Source organism: Bos grunniens, chromosome 23, assembly GCF_055505025.1.
Source record: "Bos grunniens cultivar Pamir isolate PY7600 chromosome 23, Bosgru_T2T1.0, whole genome shotgun sequence".
Taxonomy (NCBI): Eukaryota; Metazoa; Chordata; class Mammalia; order Artiodactyla; family Bovidae; genus Bos; species Bos grunniens.
This window is the reverse complement of record NC_141187.1, coordinates 27262416-27288572: the sequence shown is the minus strand read 5'-3', so window position 1 is coordinate 27288572 and position 26157 is coordinate 27262416. Positions and strand designations below refer to the sequence as shown.

Here is a 26157-nt window from a genome sequence, read left to right as displayed (position 1 = left end):
TATTTAGGCTCACGTGTTCAGTTGTGTTGGGAGGGAGGAACACTGCAAACAAATATCACTGGTGTGTCGGAGGGTGCTCGCAGTATATGGACCACCCTGTGTTTGCCCAAGCTCAAGGCAGCATGTGCTTTCTGGGTCTACTCTGCTCAGGCTCCAGGATGATCTGCAGAGGAACTATCCAAAGCAGGCCCTGAATTTCGTGCACTTCCCAGGTCTGAGCTGGTTTCAGAAAAGGCAGAGGAACCAGTGATCAAATTGCCAACATTTGCTGGATCATGGAAAAAGCAAGAGAGTTCCAGAAAAACATCTACTTCTGCTTTATTGATTATGCCAAAACCTTTGACTGTGTGGATTACAATAAACTGTGGAAAATTCTGAAAGAGATGGGAATACCAGACCACCTGACCCGCCTCTTGAGAAACCTGTATACAGGTCAGGAAACAACAGTTAGAGCTGAACATGGAACAACAGACTGGTTCCAATAGGAAAGGGAGTACCTCAAGGCTGTATATTGTCACCCTGCTTGTGTAACTTATATGCAGAGTACATCATGAGAAACGCTGGGCTAGAAGAAGCACAAGCTGGAATCAAGATTGCCAGGAGATATATCAATAACCTGAGATATGCAGATGACACCACCCTTATGGCAGAAAGTGAAGAGGAACTAAAAAGCTTCTTGATGAAAGTGAAAGAAGAGAGTGAAAAAGTTGGCTTAACCTTCAACATTCAAAAAACTAAGATCATAGCATCTGGTCCCATCACTTCATGGGAAGTAGTGGGGAAACAGTGGAAACAGTGTCAGACTTTATTTTCTTGGCTCCAAAATCACTGCAGATGGTGACTGCCGCCATGAAATTAAAAGACGCTTACTCCTTGGAAGGAAAGTTATGACCAACCTAAGTAGCATATTAAAAAGCAGAGACATTACTTTGCCAACAAAGGTCCATCTAGTCAAGGCTATGGTTTTTCCAGTGGTCATGTATGGATGTGAGAGTTGGACTATAAAGAAAACTGAGCTCCAAAGAATTGATACTTTTGAACTGTGGTGTTGGAGAAGACTCTTGAGAGTCCCTTGGACTGCAAGGAGATCCAACCTGTCCATCCTAAAGGAAATCAGTGCTGAATATTCATTGGAAGCCCTGATGCTGAAGCTAAAACTCTAGTACTTTGGCCATCTGATGTGAAGAGTTGACTCACTTGAAAAGACCCTGATGCTGGGAAAGATTGAGGGCAGGAGGAGAAGGGGATGACAGAGGATGAGATGGTTGGATGGCATCACCGACTTAATGGACATGGGTTTGGGTGGACTCTGGGAGCTGGTGATAGACAGGGAGGCCTAGTAGCTGTGGTTCATGGGGTTGCAAAAAGTCAGACATGACTGAGTGACTGAAATGAACTGAACTGAAGTCTGCATATAAGTTAAATAAGCAGGGTGACAACATGCAGCCTTGATGCATTCCTTTTCCAATTTGGAACCAGTCTGTTGTTTCATGTCTGGTTCTAACTGTTGCTTCTTGACCTACGTACATATTTCCCAGAAGGCAGTAAGATGGTTTGTTATTCCCATCTCTTGAAGAATTTTCCAGTTTGTTGAGATCCACACAGTCAAAGATCTGGCTTAATCAATAAGCATAAGTAGATGCTTTTGTGGTATTCTCTTTTTTTCCTGATGATCCAACAGATGTTGGATCCAACTAATCAAACTGATCACATGGGCCAAAACCTTTCTAACTCATCAAAACTATGAGCCGTGCTGTGTAGGGCCACCCAAGACATACGGGTCATGGTAGAGAGTACTAATAAAACGTGGTGCACTGGAGAAGGGAATGGCAACCCACTTCAGTATTCTTGCCTTGAGAACCCCATGAATAGTATGAAAAGGCAAAAAGATATGATACGGAAAGATGAACTCCTCAGGTTGATAGGTGCCCAATATGTTACTGGAGAAGAGTGGAGAAATAACTCCAGAAAGAATGGAGAAATGGAGCCAAAGTGAAAACAATGCCCAGTTGTGGATGTGACTGGTGATGGAAGTAAAGTCTGATGCTGTAAAGACCAATATTGCATAGGAACCTGGAATGTTAGGTCCATGAATCAAGGTAAATTAGAAAAGTGGTCAAACAGGAGATGGCAAGAGTGAACATCAACATTTGGGAATCAGTGAACTAGAATGGACTTGAATGGGTGAATTTGATCCCTTGGGCTACCTGGACCAAAGGGAACCTCAGAATCCTTTCCTAGAGATCATGTGGATATGAAAGGTTGAGTAGGGGTCATCTGGAAATCTGATGGAGAGAGACAGAAAGGGACAGGAGATAGGGAGGCAACAGAAAGACACTTGCGGCATGAGTCTCTCAAATCTGGATTCTGACTGAGGTCTGTGAAGGACAGAATGTAAGGAAATTCTGAGTCCTTTCCCTGTTTTTGGCAAAAGCTACTGTGCCATTCACAGGCCATTGTTTTGGAGAGTCCCCCAGTTTGTATTGGGCCAAGCCTTTTTCAGGGTCAAAATTTTCCAGTTTCTGAGAATGTAGACAGAAGTGAGTTTAAGAGAGGCTCCTGGGATGTACCAGAACCCACTCTTAGCCTACCTGCCATAGAATGAGGTACTGAGAGTCCCCGGCTGACACTGTCCCTTTGGTCCCAGTGATCTCTCTGTGTGACTAATGGCACAAAATGGCCAACCATCCTGACAGTTACATCCGAAGTGAGAGGTGATCCCTGAGAAACATGCAGCTAAGGCACCATGTGACAGCTAAGGCACCATGTGACAGAACTGTGAGGCTAAGACACCATGTGACCCAGGCAGACAGACATTCCTGGGAACCACCAGGTGACTCACTGGTGATTGCCTGAAACGTGGAAGGCACTCTTGGGATGGCTCAGAGGCAACACCTAGGCTCCTGTAAATCAATCCAGACCAAAAGGGGGAGAAGTGAAAGTGACAGGGAAGAAGGCTGAGGAATCTGCCTTACAATCTTATTGGGGAGGTGGTGGCCAGGGGACAATGGTCTCTGTTTTGCTTCAACCACTATGTGCCTGACACGTGCATGGAAGTTATCTTGCTGGGGGTGGTTGCCCTTGTGGCCTGATCCGTTCCATGCCCCCCTTATCCTCACATGGGAGTCTGCATGTGTCAGGTGCCCTAATGGCTTTTAAGTGCCTGACCCATGCCCACACTATATTGGTTGGACTAGTCCTCAGTTAGAAAGGAGTCTAAAGGAGAGACCCTCACCTATTCGGGTGGTGGGGCCTTTGGAATACACCAGAGGGTAACGCTGGCCAGCGTTCCTCAGTTGCTTCTATAGCACTTGCCTGTTTGCAGAGGGTCCCTATGAGAAAGGAGAAGTGCGGAGGTAGGGAAGAGACTCGAATCCCCATACGGGCCACCAAAAATGTCATGTTCAAAGTGTGGTTTGGAAAAGAATTTCCAGAAATGAGGCAGAATTAGAGGAGAATAAAGTTTATTAGAGTGAGAGATGCTGTTAGAACAGCGGGCCAGCTCAAGGGAGAACTGACATTGAACAGGTGTCTTTAGTCCACTTTTATACCCTGGGTACAAGGAGGGGGATAGGTGTCTTGCGGGTCATTTGCTGATTGGATGAGGCACGTATACTGGGTGGGGGAAGAGTAAGGCAAATACCTTCTCTCTTTGTGGGGCAGGAGGAGAGACAGGTTATACTGCTTAGGAGGACCTGAAATCCATTAATAGTTACGAATGGGGGAGGGAAGGATGGTAAGGGTCTGATTTTTCCATTCTTGCATTCCAAAACTCTTTTGGTTTTATCTGCTTTTTCATCCTTGGGTCACTACATTCGTCCTTCTATTTTTAGGACCAATTCTTTGGCCCCCTTTGGCAAGCCTCAGGCAGGGGATGTGTTATTTTCTTCCTTCCTGCCATCCGCAGGTAGACAGGGTTCTGAACAAAGGCACTTTAGTTTAACTGTCAGGCAGAGGGGCAGGATTCTCTGAGGCAAATCATTCTGCATGATTATAATAACAAAAGCAATGAAAGCAAGTCAAAGAAACAGTTCCGTCATGGAGTCAGAGTTGGCTTCCATGGTTTACTTATTATGAGGGGTTTGGGGAGTTGATTTAATTATTGTGAGGACTATCAAATCTAAAATCCATAGGGCAGGGCAAGCTGGCAGATGCTATTTCTTTTGACTGCTTCACTTTTAAGGTTGAAATAATTTAGAATAGCACCTTCTAGAAAATACAGCAACCTATAGAATTTTATAATTTTTACATTAGAAAAGATTTGAGCACTTTCTTTAATCAAGAGACTATCACAGAACTAATGTTCCTTGGAACATTACTTTGGAGTAATGTTCTTTTGAAGTATGGTTCCTTGGAATCATACTTTGAGAATTAATAGCTTGTGGTCATTTAAACTAAGAGCTTTTACACCCACTGTTTAACTACAAAGTGAGCTTACAGCTGGTGCTAGTGGTAAAGAACTCACTTGCCAATGCAGCAGATGTAAGAGACATGGGTTTGATGCCTGGGTTGGGAAGATCCCCTGCGGGAGGGCATGGCGATCCACTCCAGTATAGTTGCCTGGAGAATTCCATGAACAGAGGAGCCTGGTGGGCTTCAGCCTATGGGGACAGAAAGAGTTGGCCACAACTGAAGCAACTTAGCATACATTTACTATAACGCTCTTTGATCACACTGCTGTTGATTTTACTTCTTTAATCATAAACCTGTAACTGGTCTCCAGCATGAAGTATATGTATCGTGATGCTTTGGTCTATATAAATAAGAAAAGAGTGAGTTTGTTTAGCAACAGTTGCTTTGGATTTGTGGATTTAGAAAACTAGGATTCTAGTTCCAGTTCTGGCATATAGTAAATGTGTGACTTTGGAAAATATTAAAAGCCTGATAACAATATAAATAATCAAAGATTTACTTTCAATTCAATTCACTTCAGTCGCTCAGTCGTGTCAAACTCTTTGCGACCCCATGAATCACAGCACGCCAGGCCTCCCTGTCCATCACCAACACCTGAGGTTCACCCAGACTCACGTCCATCGAGTCAGTGATGCCATCCAGCCATCTCATCCTCTGTCATCCCCTTCTCCTCCTGCCCCCAATCCCTCCCAGCATCAGAGTCTTTTCCAATGAGTCAACTCTTCGCATGAGGTGGCCAAAGTACTGGAGTTTCAGCTTTAGCATCATTCCTTCCAAAGAAATCCCAGGGCTGATCTCCTTCAGAATGGACTGGTTGGATCTCCTTGCAGTCCAAAGGACTCTTAAGAGTCTTCTCCAACACCACAGTTCGAAAGCATCAATTCTTCAGCACTCAGCCTTCTTCACAGTCCAATTCTCACATCCATACATGACCACTGGAAAAACCATAGCCTTGACTAGGTGGACCTTTGTTGGCAAAGTAATGTCTCTGCTTTTGAATATGCTATCTAGATTGATCATAACTTTCCTTCCAAAGAGTAAGCGTCTTTTAATTTCATGGCTGCAGTCACCATCTGCAGTGATTTTGGAGCCAAGAAAATAAAGTCTGACACTGTTTCCACTGTTTCCCCATCTATTTCCCATGAAGTGATGGGACCGGATGCCATGATCTTTGTTTTCTGAATGTTGAGCTTTAAGCCAACTTTTTCACTCTCCACTTTCACTTTCATCAAGAGGCTTTTGAGTTCCTCTTCACTTTCTGCCATAAGGGCAGTGTCATCTGTATATCTGAGGTTATTAATATTTAACCTTACAATCTTGATTCCAGCTTGTGTTTCTTCCAGTCCAGCATTTCTCATGATGTACTTTGCATATAAGTTAAATAAGCAGGGTGACAATATACAGCCTTGGCGTACTCCTTTTCCTATTTGGAACCAGTCTGTTGTTCCATGTCCTGTTCTAACAGTTGCTTCCTGATCTGCATACAAATTTCTCAAGAGGCAGGTCGGGTGGTCTGGTTTCCCATCTCTTTCAGAATTTTCCACAGTTGATTGTGATCCACACAGTCAAAGGATTTGGCATAGTCAATAAAGCAGAAATAGATGTTTTTTCTGGAACTCTCTTGCTTTTTCCATGATCCAGTGGACGTTGGCAATTTGATCTCTGGTTCCTCTGCCTTTTCTAAAACCAGCTTGAACATCTGGAGTTCACGGTTCACATATTGCTGAAGCCTGGCTTGGAGAATTTTGAGCATTACTTTACTAGCGTGTGAGATGAGTGCAATTGTACAGTAGTTTGAGCATTCTTTGACATTACCTTTCTTTGGGATTGGAAGGAAAACTGACCTTTTCCAGTCCTATGGCCACTGCTGAGTTTTCCAAATTTGCTGGCATATTGAGTGCAGCACTTTCACAGCATCATCTTTCAGAATTTGAAAGAGCTCTACTGGAATTCCACCACCTCCACTAGCTTTGTTCGTAGTGATGCTTTCTAAGGCCCACTTGACTTCACATTCCAGGATGTCTGGCTCTAGGTCAGTGATCACACCATCGTGATTATTTGGGTCATGAAGATCTTTTTTTGTACAGTTCTTCTGTGTATTCTTGCCACCTCTTCTTAATATCTTCTGCTTCTGTTAGGTCCATACCATTTCTGTCCTTTATCGTTCCCATCTTTGCATGACATGTTCCCTTGGTATCTCTAATTTTCTTGAAGAGATCTCTAGGCTTTCCCATTCTGTTGTTTTCCTCTATTTCTTTGCATTGATCACTGAGGAAGGCTTTCTTATCTCTTCTTGCTATTCTTTGAAACTCTGCATTCAGATGCCTATATTTTTCCTTTTCTCCTTTGCTTTTTGCTTCTCTTCTTTTCATAGCTATTTGTAAGGTCTCCCCTGACAATCGTTTTGCTTTTTTGCATTTCTTTTCCATGGGGATGGTCTTAATCCCTGCCTCCTGTACAATGTCATGAACCTCATTCCAGAGTTCATCAGGCACTCTATCTATCAGATCTAGGCCCTTGAATCTATTTCTCACTTCCACTGTATAATCATAGGGGATTTGATTTAGGTCATACCTGTATGGTCTAGTGGTTTTCCCTACTTTATTCAATTTAAGTCTGCATTTGGCAATAAGGAGTTCATGATCTGAGCCACAGTCAGCTCCTGGTCTTGTTTTTGTTGACTGTATAGAGCTTCTCCATCGTTGGCTGCAAAGAATATAATCAATCTGATTTTGTTGTTGACCATCTGGTGATGTCCATGTGTAGAGTCTTCTCTTGTGTTGTTTGGAGAGGGTGTTTGCTATGACCAGTGCATTTTCTTGGCAAAACTCTGTTAGTCTTTGCCCTGCTTCATTCCGTATTCCAAGGCCAAATTTGCCTGTTACTCCAGGTGTTTGTTGACTTCCTACTTTTGCATTCCAGTCCCCTATAATGAAAAGGACATCTTTTTTGGGTGTTAGTTCTAAAAGGTCTTGTAGGTTTTTATAGAACCGTTCAACTTCAGCTTCTTCAGCATTACTGGTTGGGGCATAGACTTGGATTACTGTGATATTGAATGGTTTGCCTTGGAAACGAACAGAGATCATTCTGTCATTTTTGAGATTGCATCCAAGTACTGCATTTCAGACTCTTTGTTGACCACAATGGCTAGTCCATTTCTTCTGAGGGATTCCTGCCCGCAGTAGTAGATATAATGGTCATCTGGGTTAAATTCACTCATTCCAGTCCATTTGAGTTCGCTGATTCCTAGAACGTCAACATTCACTCTCGCCATCTCTTGTTTGACCACTTCCAATTTGCCTTGATTCATGGACCTGACATTCCAGGTTCCTACGCAATATTGCTCTTTACAGCATCGGACCTTGCTTCTATCACCAGTCCCATCCACAGCTGGGGATTGTTTTTGCTTTGGCTCCATCCCTTCATTCTTTCTGGAGTTATTTCTCCACTTATCTCCAGTAGCATATTGGGCACCTACTGACCTGGGGAGTTCCTCTTTCAGTATCCTATCATTTTGCCTTTTCATACTGTTCATGGGGTTCTCAAGGCAAGAATACTGAAGTGGCTTGCTATTCCCTTCTCCAGTGGACCACATTCTCTCCACCATGACCTGCCCATCTTGGGTTGCCCCATGGGCATGGCTTAGTTTCATTGAGTTAGACAAGGCTGTGGTCCTAGTGTGATTAGATTGACTAGTTTTCTATGAGTATGGTTTCAGTGTGTCTGCCCTCTGATGCCCTTTACTTTACTCATCTATAAAATTGGAAGTAAGGATATTGATATCTTTAACATGAAACAATGGGTATCAAGACATGCGGAATTATGAACACTGAAATACAGACATAATTACCATAGAATTAAGTACTTTACATAAATTCATTACAATTTTAGAATTTAAAACTTTTTTCTATGTTGGCTTTCAACTGTTTCATGAAATTTATATAAATGCAGAAATTCTCTGGAGTTTCTGTAACACGTTTTGGGTTATTATTTTTTTTTAAAGAATAAATGATCAGATTGTGTATAACAAAACAAAATAAAAAAGAGTGCATTGTCTTGCTATGACTATTAATAGACTATAATAAAGTATCACACATTAATTAACCTTAAACGACTGAAGTTTATTATATCACAGCTCTGGGGGCAAGAATTGTGATACTAAGGTGTGGCAGGGCAATGCTCTTTCTGAAGGTGCCGGGGAGGAATCTGTTCCAAGTTTTTCTCCTAGCAGCTGGTATTTTGTTAGCAGTTTGGGGCGTTCCTTGGCTGTGGAAGCAGACTTCAGACTTCACATGGCATTCTCCTTTTGCCTATGTGGATGTCTAAATTTACCCCCTTTTTTTAAGGTCAACAGTCTTACTGTATTAGGGATGCACTCTACTCCATCTTTAATGACACCTGCAATGACTCCATTTTCAAACAAAGTCACATTCAGAGGTACTGGAGGTAAAGGATTTCAATATGTGAATTTAGGAGAGGTGGTGAGGGAGATACAGTTTAACCCATAACCTAGAGTATATTCTGAAGGAAATGGGAATCAGAGAAATACAAACACAGTTTTTATATAATTATTTTGAGAAATTTATGAAAGCAGAGTATAAAGGAGGATCTAGAGTTGGTAGAAAATTGTATTGTTTTGATTTTTAAGGTGGACAATATTTTGAAAAACATAAGGTTCTTGGGGAAAAGCTCGTGGAAAGTCTTAGAGGAACAACTGAGGATCGAAGTCCAGAGAGCACAGTACAGAATGAACGGAGATAAAGATGGATTGGTGTTCCCTGTGAAGAAAGGGAAATACTTCTGTTAATAACACAATGAGAGAAGAGTAACGGAGAGGTGGAGATTTAGATTTGTTATATTTATTATTACAAAGATGAGATAATTGTCTTCTAATTGATTATTGTTATTATTGTTAATTTTATTTGTCAAAGTGGGAACACGGTGGGTGAGTATAAGGTGGGAGTAGATTTGGAAGTTGAACGAAGGTAGATTTTTTAATGAATGAGAGGATTACTTGATAGTGCTGGTGTCCAAATTGTGATAGGTAATCACACACGTAAAGAGGAACCGTGTGCTCACATGTGTGAATTTCTATAGCATGTTTAACTGCCAGTATGAGAGATGAGTAATTAGATTTATCCATATTTGGAGGGTTTTTTTTCAAGTACATGTGGTATAAGGGCAATGAGGTCAGAGATTTTTACTCACTAGTAAAATAATATTTAAAATTATTAACCATGGTAACCACAAAGCAGAAGGTGGGAAGTAAAGTCAAGAGGTACTGAGGATTCAGGAGAAATTGGAAGACCCTAATGAGACTGACACACTGGAGTAGCTGAGCAAGCAAGTACAGGACTTTACATTTCTGGTTTCATCTGAATACTCAATTGTGGATGTCACCTGCTACCATCCTTAAAGGGAGGATGCTGAGTTAGTATTGGATTCAGTCGCAACAGGCAAAAATAAAACATACTAATGGTTTAAAGATACAAAATTTGTTTCCTACTGGAAGTAATTCAGAAAGTGAGCATATAGTAGTTTCATAAAGCTATCAAAACTCCAGAATCATTCTATTAATATCTTCTTTTCTGTCCATATCATATTACATGATCAGAGATATTCTTAGAGATCCACCCATCATGCCACATTCCAGCCATCCAAATAGTTAGAGAAAAGAAGAAAATCACATAATTTTCCTTTAAGAACACATTCCAGAGATGATACTGAATGTAGTCATTTAGTTGACAAGTCATGTCCAACTTTTTGCAATGCCACAGACTGCAGCACTCCAGGCTTCCTTATCCCTCCCCATCTCCCAGAGTTTGCCCAAGTTCATGTCCATTGACTTGGTGATGGCATCCAACCTCTGTCATCCTCTTCTCCTTCTTCCCTCAATCTTTCCCAGGATCAGGGTCTTTTCCAAAGAGTCATACAGAATAATTCATCTTAAAATGCCATAATAATTCATCTTAAATGGTCATAATTTAGTCACATTCAGCAGGGGATGCTAGGAAATCTCGTCTTTCTACTAGACTGTCATAGGCAGAGTAATAATTGAGGGACCTATAACTTAGGAAGAAGGGAGAATTAATATGAGAGGCAACCATCAGTGTGTGTATCAGAGCTTCATCTTAGAATACACCAGTAAAGGAGGAAGAAAAAAAATAAACTTGTGTCTAGTGGGGAGAACTGTAATCATCATGGAAGGTTAGGCATATGAATTACAGCATCATTGTGTTCTACTCCACCTGGACAATGGTCAGAGAGCCTGAGTCAGAGGACCAAAGTCTAAAAAGCGGTCTTAGGACACCATAAAATGTTTGATTGGAAAATGTGTAGATGTGGGGTCCATCTGTCATGTTATAGAAAGATACATCTCTAGCCTCATAATCCAGGAATACCCCCACACGAAGGGGTTTTTCTTTTAGAGTAAGAGAAGTTTCTGGGGTTGTGAGGACCCAGTACTCCCCGTCATAGAGCCTAATGGCCCAGAAACCATTCTGCGGTGACATTGTGACCATCTCATTCCTTGCTACATTATTCCTACAAACTCCCAGGTCCCAGGAATGTGCATTCTGAACCTCCACCTCCCAGAAGTATCTCCCTGAGCTGACATGCAGCTGACCAAGCACACAGGGACGGGAGACAAATCTCTCTGGGCAGCTGGGAAGATCTTGACATGGTTCTTGCCAGGTTACTCTTCTCCCCTCTTCAGACAGGAAGAGAGCAGGATGGGCAGTGGCTGCATCCAGAGTCAAGTTTACTGCAAAGACAAGAGATCATCAGTTTTCTGGGAAGAGTCTCAGTAGGCTTGGGCCAGAGTTCTGTGAGAGCTCCTCTGGCTCTGGGGAGATCCAGTTCACCTCCCTGAATCTTCCCTGGGACTAACCACAAGGAACAGGGTCTGTCTTGGACCATAATAGACTCACCAGTCTGGAACTCTTCTTTTCTCCAATCTGCAAGGAACAAATGAACATAGAATCCTCCATCTGATAGATAGAGCTGCCTGTCTGTCCAGAATACTATGGTAATAAATTCCTTAATTCAAGAATAATGACAACCAAAAAAGAAAAAAAAAAAAACACTCTTTTTATATATTTGAACCTCTTTTTACAAGATGATAAATTATGTATGACTTAAAGACCTGTGCCAACCCTATGCTCTCCTCATCCAAAATTCATATAGGATAAATATTTGTAATTTATTTAGGATGTTTGAAAGGAAATTTAGGATATGATGGGTCTGACCAAATAATATATTATTCACTCTCGATTCCTCAGATTTTAGCAGATGATAACCATTCTACCTACACTCAAAACATGTTGTATGCAACCGAAAATAATAAAACTACTAAAATGTAATGTCCCAAACATATTATTATCTGTTAGAATAATCTACTGGATTCATGAAATAAATTCCTGGAGTTTCCTTGATTTTCAGTAAATCATTTTGCACACAGTAGATGTTCATTTAAAATATCTTTTAATAATAGGATTTTCTTCATCAGAACCCGTGTTGCTCACCAGCATATAATGGTATATCCCTCCATGCTGCAAAAGAACAAAATAGAAAAAAAACTTTACTTTTATCCTTGCATGTCTCTCTTACTGTCTTATTTTATTACAAACAAATATAAGAAATATTTGTCTTTGTTCTATTTCTTCTACTGAATCCTTTGAACTTCCTCTTTCTATCCTATATCCTCATATTCCAATTTTCAAATATGGTGATAAAAATGATCAGGTAGAGGTTAGATAGAAATATAGAAAAAACAAAAGTGGCAGGGATAGGAGCATGAAGGAAGGAGCATAGAAGGAAGGAAGGAACAAATGAATGAAAGGGGAGAGAAAGAATTACAGGCTGAGTCATTCGTGGCTTGCACTTCAGAGAGAATTTATTGAAAGCATCTATATTTATAAAGATAATGCTTCTGATACCGCTTTGCTTAAACATTTTTGTTGTATTTCTGCATTCTATCCCACTGGCATAGGGGCAGACTCTAAGAAAAGTAGTACAGTGAAGGTTTCTGAGAGATAATCATTACTCACCAGACTTGAATTGATCCTTCTTCCTCTCTGAAAGAAAATACACAACCATGTATGTATATATAAACAGATTTTCTTAACACCACAAAGAAAATGTGAGTAATGCTATGCATCTGTCAATATTTGTGTCTGAAATTTGCTAAGTAATGTACATTTCAAACGCAATGAAAGAAATGTCTGAAGTTCATTCCTTCTGGAAATTTTACTAAAATTTGAAGAATATAATCTGATATGAAAGGACACCTTGTTGCTGTTCAGTCACTCAGTTGTGTCTGACCCTCTTTGAGACCCCATGGACAGGTGCATCCCTGTCCACCATCTCCCAGAGTTTGCTTAAACTCACGTCCATTGAGTCAGTGATGCCATCCAATCATCTCATCCTCTTTCATTCCCTTTTCTTCCTGCCTTCAATCTTTCCCAGCATCAGGGTCTTTTCCCATCAATTGGGTCTTCATGTCAGGTGGCCAATGTATTGGAGCTTCAACTTCAGCATCAGTTCTTCCAATGAATATTCAGGACTGATTTCCTTCAGGATGGACTGGTTTGATCTTCTTGCTGTCCAGGGTACTCTCAAGAGTCTTTGCCAGCAACATAGTTCCAAGGCATCAATTCTTTGGTGCTCAGCCTTTTTTACTGACCAGCTGTCACATCCATACATGATTACTGGGAAAACCATAGCTTTGACTATACGGACCTTTGCAGGCAAAGTAATGTCTCTAAACAGCATGTTTTAATATGTTGTTTAGGTTTGTCATAGCTTTTCTTCCAAGGAGCAAGCGTCTTTTAATTTCTTGGCTACAGTCACTGTCCTTTTGGGGGCCCAGAAAATAATAATTGTTGTAGTAGGATACTAAAAACAATGTAGAATTAGTTTAGAAAATAGTCATAGAATTAGAGATATAATATCAATGAAGTTTGTTTGACTGACTGAAAAAATATATGTTCAAGACCCTGACGGAAGAGAAATTTGTTGAATTAACTATTAAATGGTTAAAATAGAAATGAATGTACACTAATAATTTTGGTTGGAAAGAAAAGATGATGCAAACTCTTGTGAAAATATTTTTATACCTTAGATCACTGGAGATTATGGTCAAGCGAAATGTATCAAGATTATATTTGACATTAGTATATGCAAAGTGTCTAGAAGGTCAACAAAAGAGGAACTTATTCAGCTGCTTTGGAGTCTGAATACTATTCTTATATTGAAAGAAGATTATATATATATATATATATATATATATATATATATATATATATATATATATAAAGGGGGACTCCATCTCAGAGCACATGAGGAAAAATCAAAGTTAAAGGAAACTTTCTATTGAATGGAAATAATCACATTCTTCTTAGCCTAATCCCTTTCATCTCACCAATTTTTTTCACCAACTTTATAATGAAGCTATGATAGTCACCAGGAAGATAAAATAAAAGAGAAAGAATAAAAAGTAGAGGAGAGAATTAAGAGACTTAATATGGGAGAAGTTCAGAAAGTCAAAGAAAATGGAAAAGATAATTTGAAATTCACAAGAATGCCAAGGAAAGACAGCAGTATGTAAGAGGTGAATGTCAAGAAATGAGGGAAAAATTTATCTGGAAATATATCTTTTTTAAAAAGTCATAAAACTTACCAATTTCTTTCTTGAGTTGTTCTGAAAAATATAATGGAAAAGCTCATATAAATTTCAAGGAAAACCAATACAGAAAATGAAAGTGAAAATAAAATTTCCATTGTACAGTAGATAGAAAAGATGAATATAATTAAAAAAAAAAAAAAAAAAAACAAAGAAACAAAACTCCTGAAAAATACCAAGGAAGCAAATATTTTTATATTGGAAAAATGGTGAAAATTTGTTCTTGCAGATGAAAAATGTTGCCTGACACTTTGGTAAACAATGAATGTTGCCAACCATGAAGCCATCAGAACCTGATGATGTACCCTGAGGGGATTCATGATGGAGAAAACAAGATACATGGCCCCAGTATCAATGATGTATATCAAAGGAATAATTTCAGTGAGCTGAGACTCTTGTCTCTTGCCATATGTAGAAAGGCATTAACATCATTTACTTGAGATGCCTGTTTTGTTTTGGTTTTTTTTTTTTTAATTATTGTTAGAAGTAATCTTGATGTGTTCCACTATAGTTGTTTTTTTTTTTTTTTTCTCCAGTTAAAACTCCTATATATCTTGAATCCTTCCTTATCTCTCTGTAAGAGTTCCTCAGAACTCTCTGAGAGGCTGTATCCAGGTTTTAGTCCCAAGTAAGGTCCCCAATGGAGAAGGCAATGGCACCTCACTCCAGTACTCTTGCCTGGAAAATCCCATGGATGGAGGAGCCTGGTGGGCTGCAGTCCATGGGGTCGCTAGGAGTTGGACATGACTGAGTGACTTCACTTTCACTTTTCACTTTCATTCATTGGAGAAGGAAATGGCAACCCAATCCAGTGTTCTTGCCTGGAAAATCCCAGGGATGGGGGAGTCTGGTGGACTGCCGTCTATGGGGTCACACAGAGTCGGACATGGCTGAAGCGACTTAGCAGCAGCAGCAGCAGCAAGGTCCCCAATGGAGAAGGCAATGGCACCCCACTCCAGTACTCTTGCCTGGAAAATCCCATGGATGGAAGAGCCTGGTGGGCTGCAGTCCATGGGGTCGCTAAGAGTTGGACACGACTGAAGAGACTTAGCAGCAGCAGCAAGGTCCCCAATAAAATATAACTTGAAACTTTTAGCTTGTGCATTTGTTTTTCAGTCAACAATTTTGGTTTGGTGACCAACATAGGTTCCAAAAACAGACTGCTTTCCTTCACCTGAACTCGAGGAGGATCTCTAGCTTTGGGACCAGATGAAGTTCCCTTGTGCCCGTCTACATCCTTAGAGTTCCAGACAATTCTGGGTGGATCTTGGGTCTCCTGTTATTAACTGATGAGCCTGAGTTTTAGTCAGTGGTATTAATTCTCTGGCTGGAGTAGTAGTTTTTCCTTGAAATTTAGTTTCAAGAAGAGACGCCTGGGTGAAAGACACAGAAACTTTTGCTCGATTGAAAGACACTAAGAGAGTTATCCTCAGTTGAGATACACTGGGAAGATTTTATCGTGTGAGTATAGAATTTGTATCTACAAGTACTTGCTTTGTTGCATATTAAAGGACATCTCACTATAAAAATGGCCAAATTGAAGCTCTTTTAACATACCCAAATTATGTTTTTGTATGCACAGTTAAAAAAAGCTGGCTTGATGGAACATTTTTTCAGAATTCTGACTTTAAGGGGAAAAAAAAAATCTGCTATGGAGGAACTTGCATTTTTCTCCCTGTGTCTTTAAAACGTAAATGTTCTATCTGCTCGTCTCAGATATTTTTTCTGTGTTTTGAGAGCTTGGTCTCTGCCTTCCAGAAGGTAAACATATGGCAAGAATTTGGCAGGCAGTCAGATAGACTAGGATTCTGAGCAATCTTTTTGTCTGCCAACTCTTGGTAAGGAATCTGCCTGCAATGCAGGAGACCCAAGTTCGATCCTTGAGTCAGGAAGATCCCCTGGAGAAGGGAATGGCTACCCACTCCAGTATTTTTTCCTGATAGTCTATGGACAGAGGAGCCTGGTGGGCTACAGTCCATGGGGTCGCAAAGAGTTGGACATGACTGAGCAACTAACTACATGGCAACTCTCAAAAAATTTGTCATAAGGGGCCCCAACACATAAGGCCTTTGTCATCCTAACCTTCAGTGCACCTGCCTGTATAATGATAGCCCTTTACTTAGACAAGTTTTGTGAGTAAACATTTAAGATCTTGTGAAGATTGCATCCTTTTTGATCTCTTGTGGAGACACCTTTGCGTCTTATTGGTTTTAGTTGCTATTATGATTCTACTCATCAATGGCCAGACAATGGAGTCTTTACATTGAAGAAACTTTTAAACTGGTGAATTTTAGAAAGTTCTCACTATGAACAGCTATTTTATTGACATCTATGGAAAAAAAAAATTAGAAAGTGGATAAAAAATATATATGAAATGGGTAACCTAAAAACTCCCTTAGTTTAACACAAAAAAATTTGAGAAGCCTTATATTTGGTCTCAGCTGCCCATCAATCAGTCTTACAAATGCTAATAAAACCTTAGATCAACTTTTAATTAGGTTGATTAATAGAGGAATAAGAAGCTGAAGAAAAATCTAAAAATTTCTTCTCTAATAAGTACAAATTTTAAAGGGCCTCATCCCTTTATAATATGTGTAACTATTATAACTTTATAATATGTGTAATTAAAGTTACTGGGATGACAAGTGAAACATTTCACTATGTAAGGAAAGTAGGAGGTTCAGGAAAAGAAGGTTTGAAAAATGGGGATGTATTTTGTTAAGGGGAAAAACATGATTTTGTCCTAAAGCTGGTTATTCCTAAATGAAGAAGTCAGAGTGTTAGTCGCTCAGTTGTTTCTGACTCTTTGTGACCCCATGGACTGTAGCCCACAAGGCTCCTCTGTCCATGGAACTCTTCAGGAAAGAATACTGGAGAGGGTAGACATTCCCTTCTTCAGGGGATCTTCCCAATCCAGGGATCGAACCCAGGTCTTCTGCCTTGCAGGCAGATTCTGTACCATCTGAGTCACCAAGGAAAAGAGGCTAAATGGGGAAAAGGGGGGGTGGGGGGGTGTTAACTAATGTAGATACAGAAAGTTGTGAAAAATGATTCCTTAAAAAATAATTTTGTATATGTTAAGGCCGGAGTGGAATTGGATTTATTAGGTAAATAAATTATGTTCTTGAGGTCGAACTGGGGCAGGACAGGGGTTTTCTCTTTCTGTTAAGAGAACAAAGACTTTTGGAATGTTGAGCTACACTTGATAGCAGATTGTGAATTTCTTTGCCTTCTAAATGTTCTGTATTTGCCTTAAAATATTTTTTTGTCACTTTGGTTAGATAAATAAATGTTGATTTACAGTTTCTTATGATCCTATTTGATCAAGTTTTTTTTAAACTTTTTGATACCTTTGACAAACTTACCCAAGGAAAAGACAGAAAAAATTACTATGGCAAGAAAGAAAATAAACCTGGGAAAAGGTATGTAAATTATCTGTACAAGTGAGAGAAGACTTTAGTAAATGGTCAAGGGCATTGGAAGCATGAACCTAATGTCCACACTGGACAAGGCTTTGAAAGGACAATGAAGAAAGAAATATGAAACAAATTCACAAGCAAAATTTTAGGTTAGAATGGGAGACATTCAGAAGAACTGTGAGCCAATAAGAGGCTAATCCATAAAAATGTTGATTTTGAAAAGTTTTGTGGCTATAAAAGAACATCAGAAATAATTTGCCCGCTTCATTCTGAAATTCTTCTGCAAAATAAAAAGAGCTATGTAAATATTATTGAAAATAAATTCCATGAAAATAAATGTAAAGAAAATTAAACATATTATATTTGAAATGTACAGTTGTCATTAAACACATGCCAGAATGAAGCCTGTCTTAGCTCAGTTATGTGAAAGGAATGAAGGTAAAGTATTACATGGCAGGGGAAGTGAAGGTGTTAGAAACTCAGTCGTGTCCAACTCTTTGTGACCCCATGAGGTGTAGCCCACCAGGCTCCTCTATCATGGGATTCTCCAGGCAAGAATACTGGAGTAGATTGTTGTTCTCTTCTCTGGGGGATCTTCCCGACCTAAGGATCTAACCCAGGTCTCCTGCATCACAGGCAGATTCTTTATAGTGGGAGCCTCAGGGAAGCCCACATGGCAGGGAAAGGGGTTAGAATCAACAGAACTGAGCCTGACTCAAAGAAAGCGAACATATCAGAAATGTTAAAAATACCAAAACTCCGCAAGTACATGGTTAATAATATTCACTAGACAGAAAGGATATCTCTCTCTGGATTGCAAAGGCAAGAGAAATCAAATGAGTGACATGGGGAAAACGGAAGAGAAAATGAAGATTTCACACTTCAGTTAGATAATGACAATGAGAATAAATTATGAAACAGTGAATAGATATTTGGGTGGAGGAAGCTGATCATTGACAAATACAGAGATCTAAGTAGCAGATTAACTAGTGACTAGGAACAGAATGAAATATACTTTGTTATTGATTGAAAAGTTACCTTTTCTTTATGCTTCTGGAATAATGAATTATTTCCCTAACAGTCTTCTATCTTAGCCATGTAAATGTGCATTATTAACAACATGTGCATATTTAACACATTTAATGTATTTAAAATTTTTTCCAGTCATAATTCCTTTGATATTCAGTCTCTAACATGACTGTGAAGTAGATTTTATTCAAGGGAAACCTGTATCCTCTTAAAATGACCTTAGACGGCTTTTACAGCTTGCTCACTTGCTGGTTTAACAAGATGTTCCCAAGTCAATATGACGTTCCCCATGTGACCTGGAAATGGTACAATTTTTTTCAGAGATTTTCCGTTCTTTTCCTGAGCTATGGTTTATAGAGATCATGTTCTTTGCCATGGGGCTTTGGCCATGGGGGTTGTAATTGCTGGGGGATGATCAAAATACCTGGATATATTCAGTGAAACAAAATATATGTGTATCTCTATATACATATAAACTATATTATTGACTTGCCTTTTACCTTTTCTTTCTTGTTTGAAAAATAAAAGGAAGAAAAAAATCAATTTACCAGAATGAAAGTACAACATCAGGAATAGAGATGATCAACAATTTGAAAACATCCATAGTTTGTTTCAAAATGACCAATATTTCTGAGAATTAAAAGTTTCTGTAAGTTTTTGAACTCCGTGAAACCAGTCAGAAGCAATGTGTACATCATTCAGTTCTTAGTGCAAAAGAAGTTAAGATAGGAAATGATGCTGTGAGAGGGAGTAGGTGATATGTCTTCTGGCATAAAAATGACAATCATTGTTTTTTCCTTGGACCTTCTACCTTTTTCAGAGTAAACTACAAACACCTTGTAGGCACAACAGAGGCTACTCAGAAAGTGATGAGGATGCATGGAGGCAAAGCCTCCATATGACCAAAACTATGTCTGTAGCAGTAGTCATAGGAAGCCTGCTGTGCATATTCAAGATATATAGTCCCCAACTCCATCCAATCTGAAAACTGAAAAAAGTGATTGAGAAATACTGTTATAATGCTGCTGCTGCTAAGTCGCTGCAGTCATGTCCGACTCTGTGTGACCCCATAGAGGGGGGCCAACCAGGCTCCCCTGTCCCTGGGATTCTCCAGGCAAGAACACTGGAGTGGGTTGCCATTTCCTTCTCCAATGCATGAAAGTGAAAAGTGAAAGTGAAGTTGCTCAGTCGTGTCCGACTTTCAGCAACCCCATCGTCTGCACCCTACCAGGCTCCTCCGTCTATGGGATTTTCCAGGCAAGAGTACTGGAGTGGCTTGCCATTGCCTTCTCTGACTTTTACAATAGAGGATGGTAAAATTTTGGAAACATCAGAGGCTATTACCTTCTCTTCCTGTTTACATGAAAAATTCAGAACACAGATATGTATTATCAGACAACGTTTCTGAAGAAAGTGCTTCTAAATACATCAAAGAATTGCATTTGTAAAGTTACTATTATGGAAATCAAAGTGCAAAAATAGAAATAATTATATACCTGGGGTGGATTCGTTTTGATATTTGGCAAAACTAATACAATTATGTAAAGTTAAAAAATAAAATTAAATTTTAAAAAATTAATTATAGTTGGTAGAAAAAGATCCCAGAAATCTTCGTGTGAAATATATACTTGAGAATGCTTTGTACTATGATCAATGGAAGTGGAAGACTTAGATTCAAGCTTACATTTGACCAAAGGATGACATTGCAATTGACTTATATTTCATAAGGCAAAACACAGTTAAACATACTGAATAAGTAATTTAACAAAGTTTGGGCAAATATCAGTTGCATAAACTGTTATTTCCCCAGTTAGTCCTAATATTTGAAATTCGTAACAAAGGTCCAAAGATTGGGTGTCTCCAGAAATACATATAAGGTATAAACCAGGTGGCAATTAGTCAAATGCCCTTTATCTCACCACTTCTTAGTGAAACTATGGGAAATCTCTGGAGACAAAGAAGCCAATGTTTCTATGGGGAGAGTGGTGTGGAGTACAAAGAGAAAGAATGGGATGTAGGAAACAGAAAATGACAGAACTTAAGGAGGAGAAGGCCGGCACAACATTTGGAGAGAAACCTGTACACACTCAGGAGAAGATCAAGCCCAGAGATGACATACAGATAAAAAGGCAGGGAATATTAAAGTCACACAAAAAGGAGTTATTTTAAAAGGCATTTTGGAGTAGGGAGTTGTCAGAAAACTTACCTAAATTGTGCTGCAGTACTTCTGAAAAATAAAATGAAGGATCGATGTAAATATATTGTGAGGGAAACATGAAGAAAATCCAGTGTGCTCAAAACATTTCTATTTAACATGAAACAAACCAGCATGCAGATAAATATGAAAACATTGTTTGCAAATACACACACACACACACGAACACAGAGACACTGGCTGAGAGCTCACACTTATCCAGAGAAGAGTCTGCAGCAGTGCACACAGAGATAAAGAAGAGAATTTACTGACTGAGAAATATCTTAGGGATAGCATATATGATGACTGCATTTTTAAAGTGTTATTATTTCCTTTTGACATTACTGAGACTTTTAGTACTTGACTTGCTAGCTTTAGAAGGCATTGGATACCCTAACTTGATAGAAAGAGAACTGTGGTATTAATGCCAGTAGGAAGAGTTCTAAATCAAATGACCTGAGTTTTTCTTGAAGAATACCTTAGCATCAGAAACTATAAAACTGCTGAACTTATTAGGTATGTTCATAATAAATCTATCTGACAGGATGGAGCTGTCTACATTGATTCCTTGGCCAAGACAAACGAAAGAGGTAGGCATGGGGGAACTTGAACAACATGTGAAGATGGCAGACATCACTTGGAAAACTAAATGAGTAAGATGAAATCATGTAATAATAGGGATGTGAGAGTTGAGGAGGATGATCATTGATAGTTGAGGACAAAGGAGCAAGTTACAGATGAAACACCAACTAAGAACAGGCAAAAAACAATTTGACTTGCCTTTTTCCTGTGCAATCTTGTCTGAGAAAAGAAAAGAAAAAATACATTCAAAAGAAGCCGGTCTTTATAGGGGAAGCGTGTTCGGAGTATAAAAGGAAAGAATGGCAAAAGATGGGATTTAAAATGTAACATAAAATGACAGAATTGTTTTAAGGTGCAAGGAATAGAGGAAAAAACTAAGAATATGTGAAACAAATTTTGACTTACCTTTTTCCTGTGCAATCTTATCTGAGAAAAAACAGAAGAGAAAAGCAGTTAAAAGAAGCCAGTGTTTCAAGGGAAGATTGGTGTGAAGTACAAAAGAAAAGAATAGGAATAGATGGAATTTAGGTAAAAACAAACAAACAAACAAAAAAGACAACTTTTTTCCTGAAGTGCAAGTTACAGATTAAATAGCAAACAAGAATAGGCAAAAAACCTTTGACTTGCCTTTTTCCTGTGAAGTCTTATCTGAGAGGAAAAAAAGAAAAAGAAAAAAGCAATTCAATAGAGGCTGATCTTTACAGGGGAAGTGTGTGGTAAAGTAAAAGAAGGAAAGAATGGGAAAAGATGGAAGTTGGGTTACAGAAAATGACAGAACTTTTTCTTAAGGTGCAAATAAAAGATGAAACAACAATTAAGAACATACAAAAACATTTTTTCCCTTGCCTTTTTCCTGTTTCATCTTATCTGAATAAGATAAGAGGGAATAAAATATTTATGAATAAAAAGAAGAGGGAAGAAAATATTTCGTCAAAGCGCAGGCCCAATGTCAAAAACAGAGGGCAGATATTTGAAACCTTTCTATAGTTGACTCCATAGGTCAAATGAACCACTATTGTGGGAACTGGAAAGGGGATGCTCCACAGGACATCCTGCAGCCAGGGGCATTGTTGTATTACATCCCACCACCCCCATCTCCAACTCCTGGAGCAAATGGAGCAAAGCCAGATAACGACTCAACGAGAGGAGGTAGAATACAACTGCTAGGACAAACAATATCAATCTTCATCTTTTAGTGAACTTTCTCCTTTTTTCAGGATGGAGTGGAAACAAGGACATATATCTGAGTCACATATTTAGCAAGTAATAAAGAAAATTCCACGGGTATTGGAGACTGGGATGCCACAGTCTGTGGGGTTGCAAAGAGTTGGAAATGACTTAGCAACTGAGCACAAAGAAGTCTTCAGGCTTCTCAGGTGTCACTAGTGGGAAGGAACCCACCTGCCAATTCAGGAGACATAAGAGATGCAGGTACAATCCCTGGGTCGGGAAGATCCCCTGGAGGAGGGCATGGCAACCCATACCAATATTCTTTCCTGGAGAATCCCACAGACAGAGGACCCTGGCAGGCTACAGTCCATAAGGTGGCAAAAGTCGGACATGACTGAAGCAACTTAGCACACACACACTGAAAGAAGCCTACAGTAAAAGTACCCATCAGCTCTATATGGTATCTGTAACTGTAATCTTATGAAGGCTGCTCAGTATATTGAAGAGGTGTGCTTTTAGTTCATTAAACTTGTAAACACAATATGAATGAAAACCATCATTAGGAAATCAAGGATGTTAAACTTTTGATGTTTATAGTATTGTATTATGAAGAAACCTTTTAGGAATGTATAGGATTATAGTTTTTCACCTCATTCATATAGCATTTCAACACTGAGAAATTTGTTGTATATTTCCTTTTAAAAGTCCTTCTACCAAAATCTGAAAATAAAGTCAGTTTGCTAAATTAATAATTATGTCAGAATAAAAACGCAGAAAAAAATGATACTATTTACAGTAAAAAAGAAAATAAACCCAGGGAATACCATCAAATGTTTGTTATTTAAGGCACTTGGGTGATATGCTCAATGGCAGTGGAAGAGGGAGTCTGAATGCTACAGTGAAACCATGAAGGATATCTGAGTTTTCATAGTCCTTAATGCTCAAAATTCTCCAAGCCAGGCTTCAACAGTATATAAACCGTGAAATTCCAGATGTTTAAGCTGGATTTAGAAAAGGCAGAGGAACCAGAGATCAAATTGCCAACATCCGTTGTATCATCAAAAAAGCAACAGAGTTCCAGAAAAACATCTACTTCTGCTTTATTGACTATGCCAAAGCCTTTGACTGTGTGGATCACAAAAAAACTGCAGGAAATTCTTCAAGAGATGGGAAAACCAGACCACATGATCTACCTCCTGAGAAATCTGTGTGCAGGTCAAGAAACAACAGTTAGAACTGCACATGGAACAACAGACTGGTTCCAAATCAGAAAAGGAATATGTCAAGACTGTATATTGTCACCCTGCTTATTTAACATCTATACAGAGTACATCATGCAAAATGCAGGGCTGGATGAAGCACAAGCTGGAATCAAGATTGCCAGAAGAAATATCAATAACCTCTGATACCAAGATGACACCATCCTTATGGCAGAAAGCAAAGAAGAATTAAAGAGCCTCTTGATGAAAGTGAAAGAGGAGAGTGAAAAAGCTGGCTTGAAACTCAACATTCAGAAAACTAAGATCATGGCATCCGGTCCCATCACTTCATGGCAAATAGATGGGAAAATAATGGAAACAATGAGAGACTTAATTTTCTTGGATTCCAAAATCACTGCAGATGGGGACTATAGCCATGAAATTAAAAGATGCTTGCTCCTTGGAAGAAAAGTTATGTCTCTGCATATTAAAAAGCATTACTTTGCTGACAAAGGTCCATCTAATCAAAGCTATGGTTTTTCCAGTAGTCATGTATGGATGTGAGAGTTGGACTATAAAGAAAGCTGAGCACCAGAGAATTGATGTTTTTGAACTGTGGTGTTGGAGAAGACTCTTGAGAGTCCCTTGGACTTCAAGGAGATCCAACCAATCCATCCTAAAGGAAATCAGTCCTGAATATTCATTGGAAGCACTGATGCTGAAGCTGAAACGCCAATATTTTGGCCACCTGATGCGAAGAACTGACTCACTGGGAAAGACCCTGATGCTGGGAGGGATTGGGAGTAGGAGAAGAGGACAACAGAGGATGAGATGCTTGGATGGCATCCCTGACTCAATGGGCATGAGTTTGAGTCAACTCCGAGAGCTGGTGATGGACAGGGAGGCCTGGCGTGCTGCAGTCCATGGGATCACAGAGTCAGATATGACTGAGTGACTGAACTGAACTGAACTGATAAGGACTATAGACCAAGAAGCTTCTCTGGAAAGAATGGAGTCTTAGCTCATCTCCTAATGTTTGGCCAATAGCAACTGCATAGTAATGACCTTTGAACTTGGCACATGTTCAAGACTATGGCGCATGCACTAACAATGGGTAGTTTTCAGAAAATATATACAGAGTGTAATCATGTATCCATTTGTCTCTTCCCTTCTGTTCCACAAAATTCACATTGAAACTGTGGCGAGACTCTGCAGAATAGAAGAAGGCAGTGTTTATAGGAAAGGAACACGTGTTCTGAAAAAATTAAGGGATGGAAAAGAATGAGGACAGAGGGTAGGAAAACAGAAATTGAGAGAAAAATGTTTATGAAACAAAATAAGAGAAAATAACAGACATGAAGGTTCAGATCAAATCAGATCAGATCAGTAGCTCAGTCATGTCCGACTCTTTGCAACCCCATGAATAGAAGCCTGCCAGGCTTCCCTGTCCATCACCAATTCCCAGAGTTCACTCAGACTCTTGTCCTTCGAGACAGTGATGCCATCCAGCCATCTCATCCTCTGTCGTCCCCTTCTCTTCCTGCCCCCAATCCCTCCCAGCATCAGAGTCTTTTCCAATGAGTAAACTCTTCGCATGAGGTGGCCAAAGTACTGGAGTTTCAGCTTTAGCATCATTCCTTCCAATGAAATCCCATGGCTGATCTCCTTCAGAATAGACTGATTGGATCTCCTTGCAGTCCAAGGGACTCTCAAGAGTCTTCTCCAATACCACAGTTCAAAAGAATCAATTCTTTGGCGCTCAGCCTTCTTCACAGTCCAACTCTCACATCCATACATGACCACAGGAAAAACCATAGCCTTGACTAGAGGAACCTTTGTTGGCAAAGTAATGTCTCTGATTTTGAATATGCTATCTAGGTTGGTCATAACTTTCCTTCCAAGGAGTAAGCGTCTTTTAATTTCATGGCTGCAGTGATTTTGGAGCCCCCCAAAAATAAAGTCTGACACTGTTTCCACTGTTTCCCCATCTATTTCCCATGAAGTGATGGGACCGGATGCCATGATCTTTGTTTTCTGAATGTTGAGCTTTAAGCCAACTTTTCACTCTCCACTTTGACCTTCATCAAGAGGCTTTTTAGTTCCTTCTCACTTTCTGCCATAAGGGTGGTGTCATCTGCATATCTGAGGTGATTGATATTTATCCCTGCAATCTTGATTCCAGCTTGTGTTTCTTCCAGTCCAGCATTTCTCAAGATGTACTCTGCATAGAAGTTAAATAAGCAGGGTGACAATATACAGCCTTGACGAACTCCTTTTCCTATTTGGAACCAGTCTGTTGTTCCATGTCCAGTTCTAACTGTTGTTTCCTGACCTGCATACAGATGCTCAAAAGGCATCTCTTTCAGAATTTTCCACAGTTTATTTTGATCCACACAGTCAAAGGCTTTGGCATAGTCAATAAAGCAGAAGTAGATGTTTTTCTGGCACTCTCTTGCTTTTTCCATGATC

At 39.5% G+C, this 26157-nt stretch overlaps 1 protein-coding gene and 1 pseudogene across 1 annotated transcript in view; both read right to left on the bottom strand.

Annotated features, from left to right (window-relative positions):
- Positions 1-9583, bottom strand: part of LOC147346995 (butyrophilin subfamily 1 member A1-like) — a 31943-nt pseudogene extending 22360 nt beyond the window's left edge.
- A 363-nt stretch (positions 9584-9946) lies between these two features.
- Positions 9947-26157, bottom strand: part of LOC147346994 (butyrophilin subfamily 1 member A1-like) — a 63487-nt gene continuing 47276 nt past the window's right edge. Inside the window, exons 3-5 of the mRNA XM_086370560.1 lie at positions 21725-21745; positions 11343-11451; positions 9947-11176 (exon numbers count right to left, since the gene is read on the bottom strand). Of these exons, the coding sequence (XP_086226686.1) occupies positions 10653-11176; positions 11343-11451; positions 21725-21745 (654 nt within the window). The 3' untranslated portion in view covers positions 9947-10652. The remainder of the gene's footprint in view (positions 11177-11342; positions 11452-21724; positions 21746-26157) is intronic.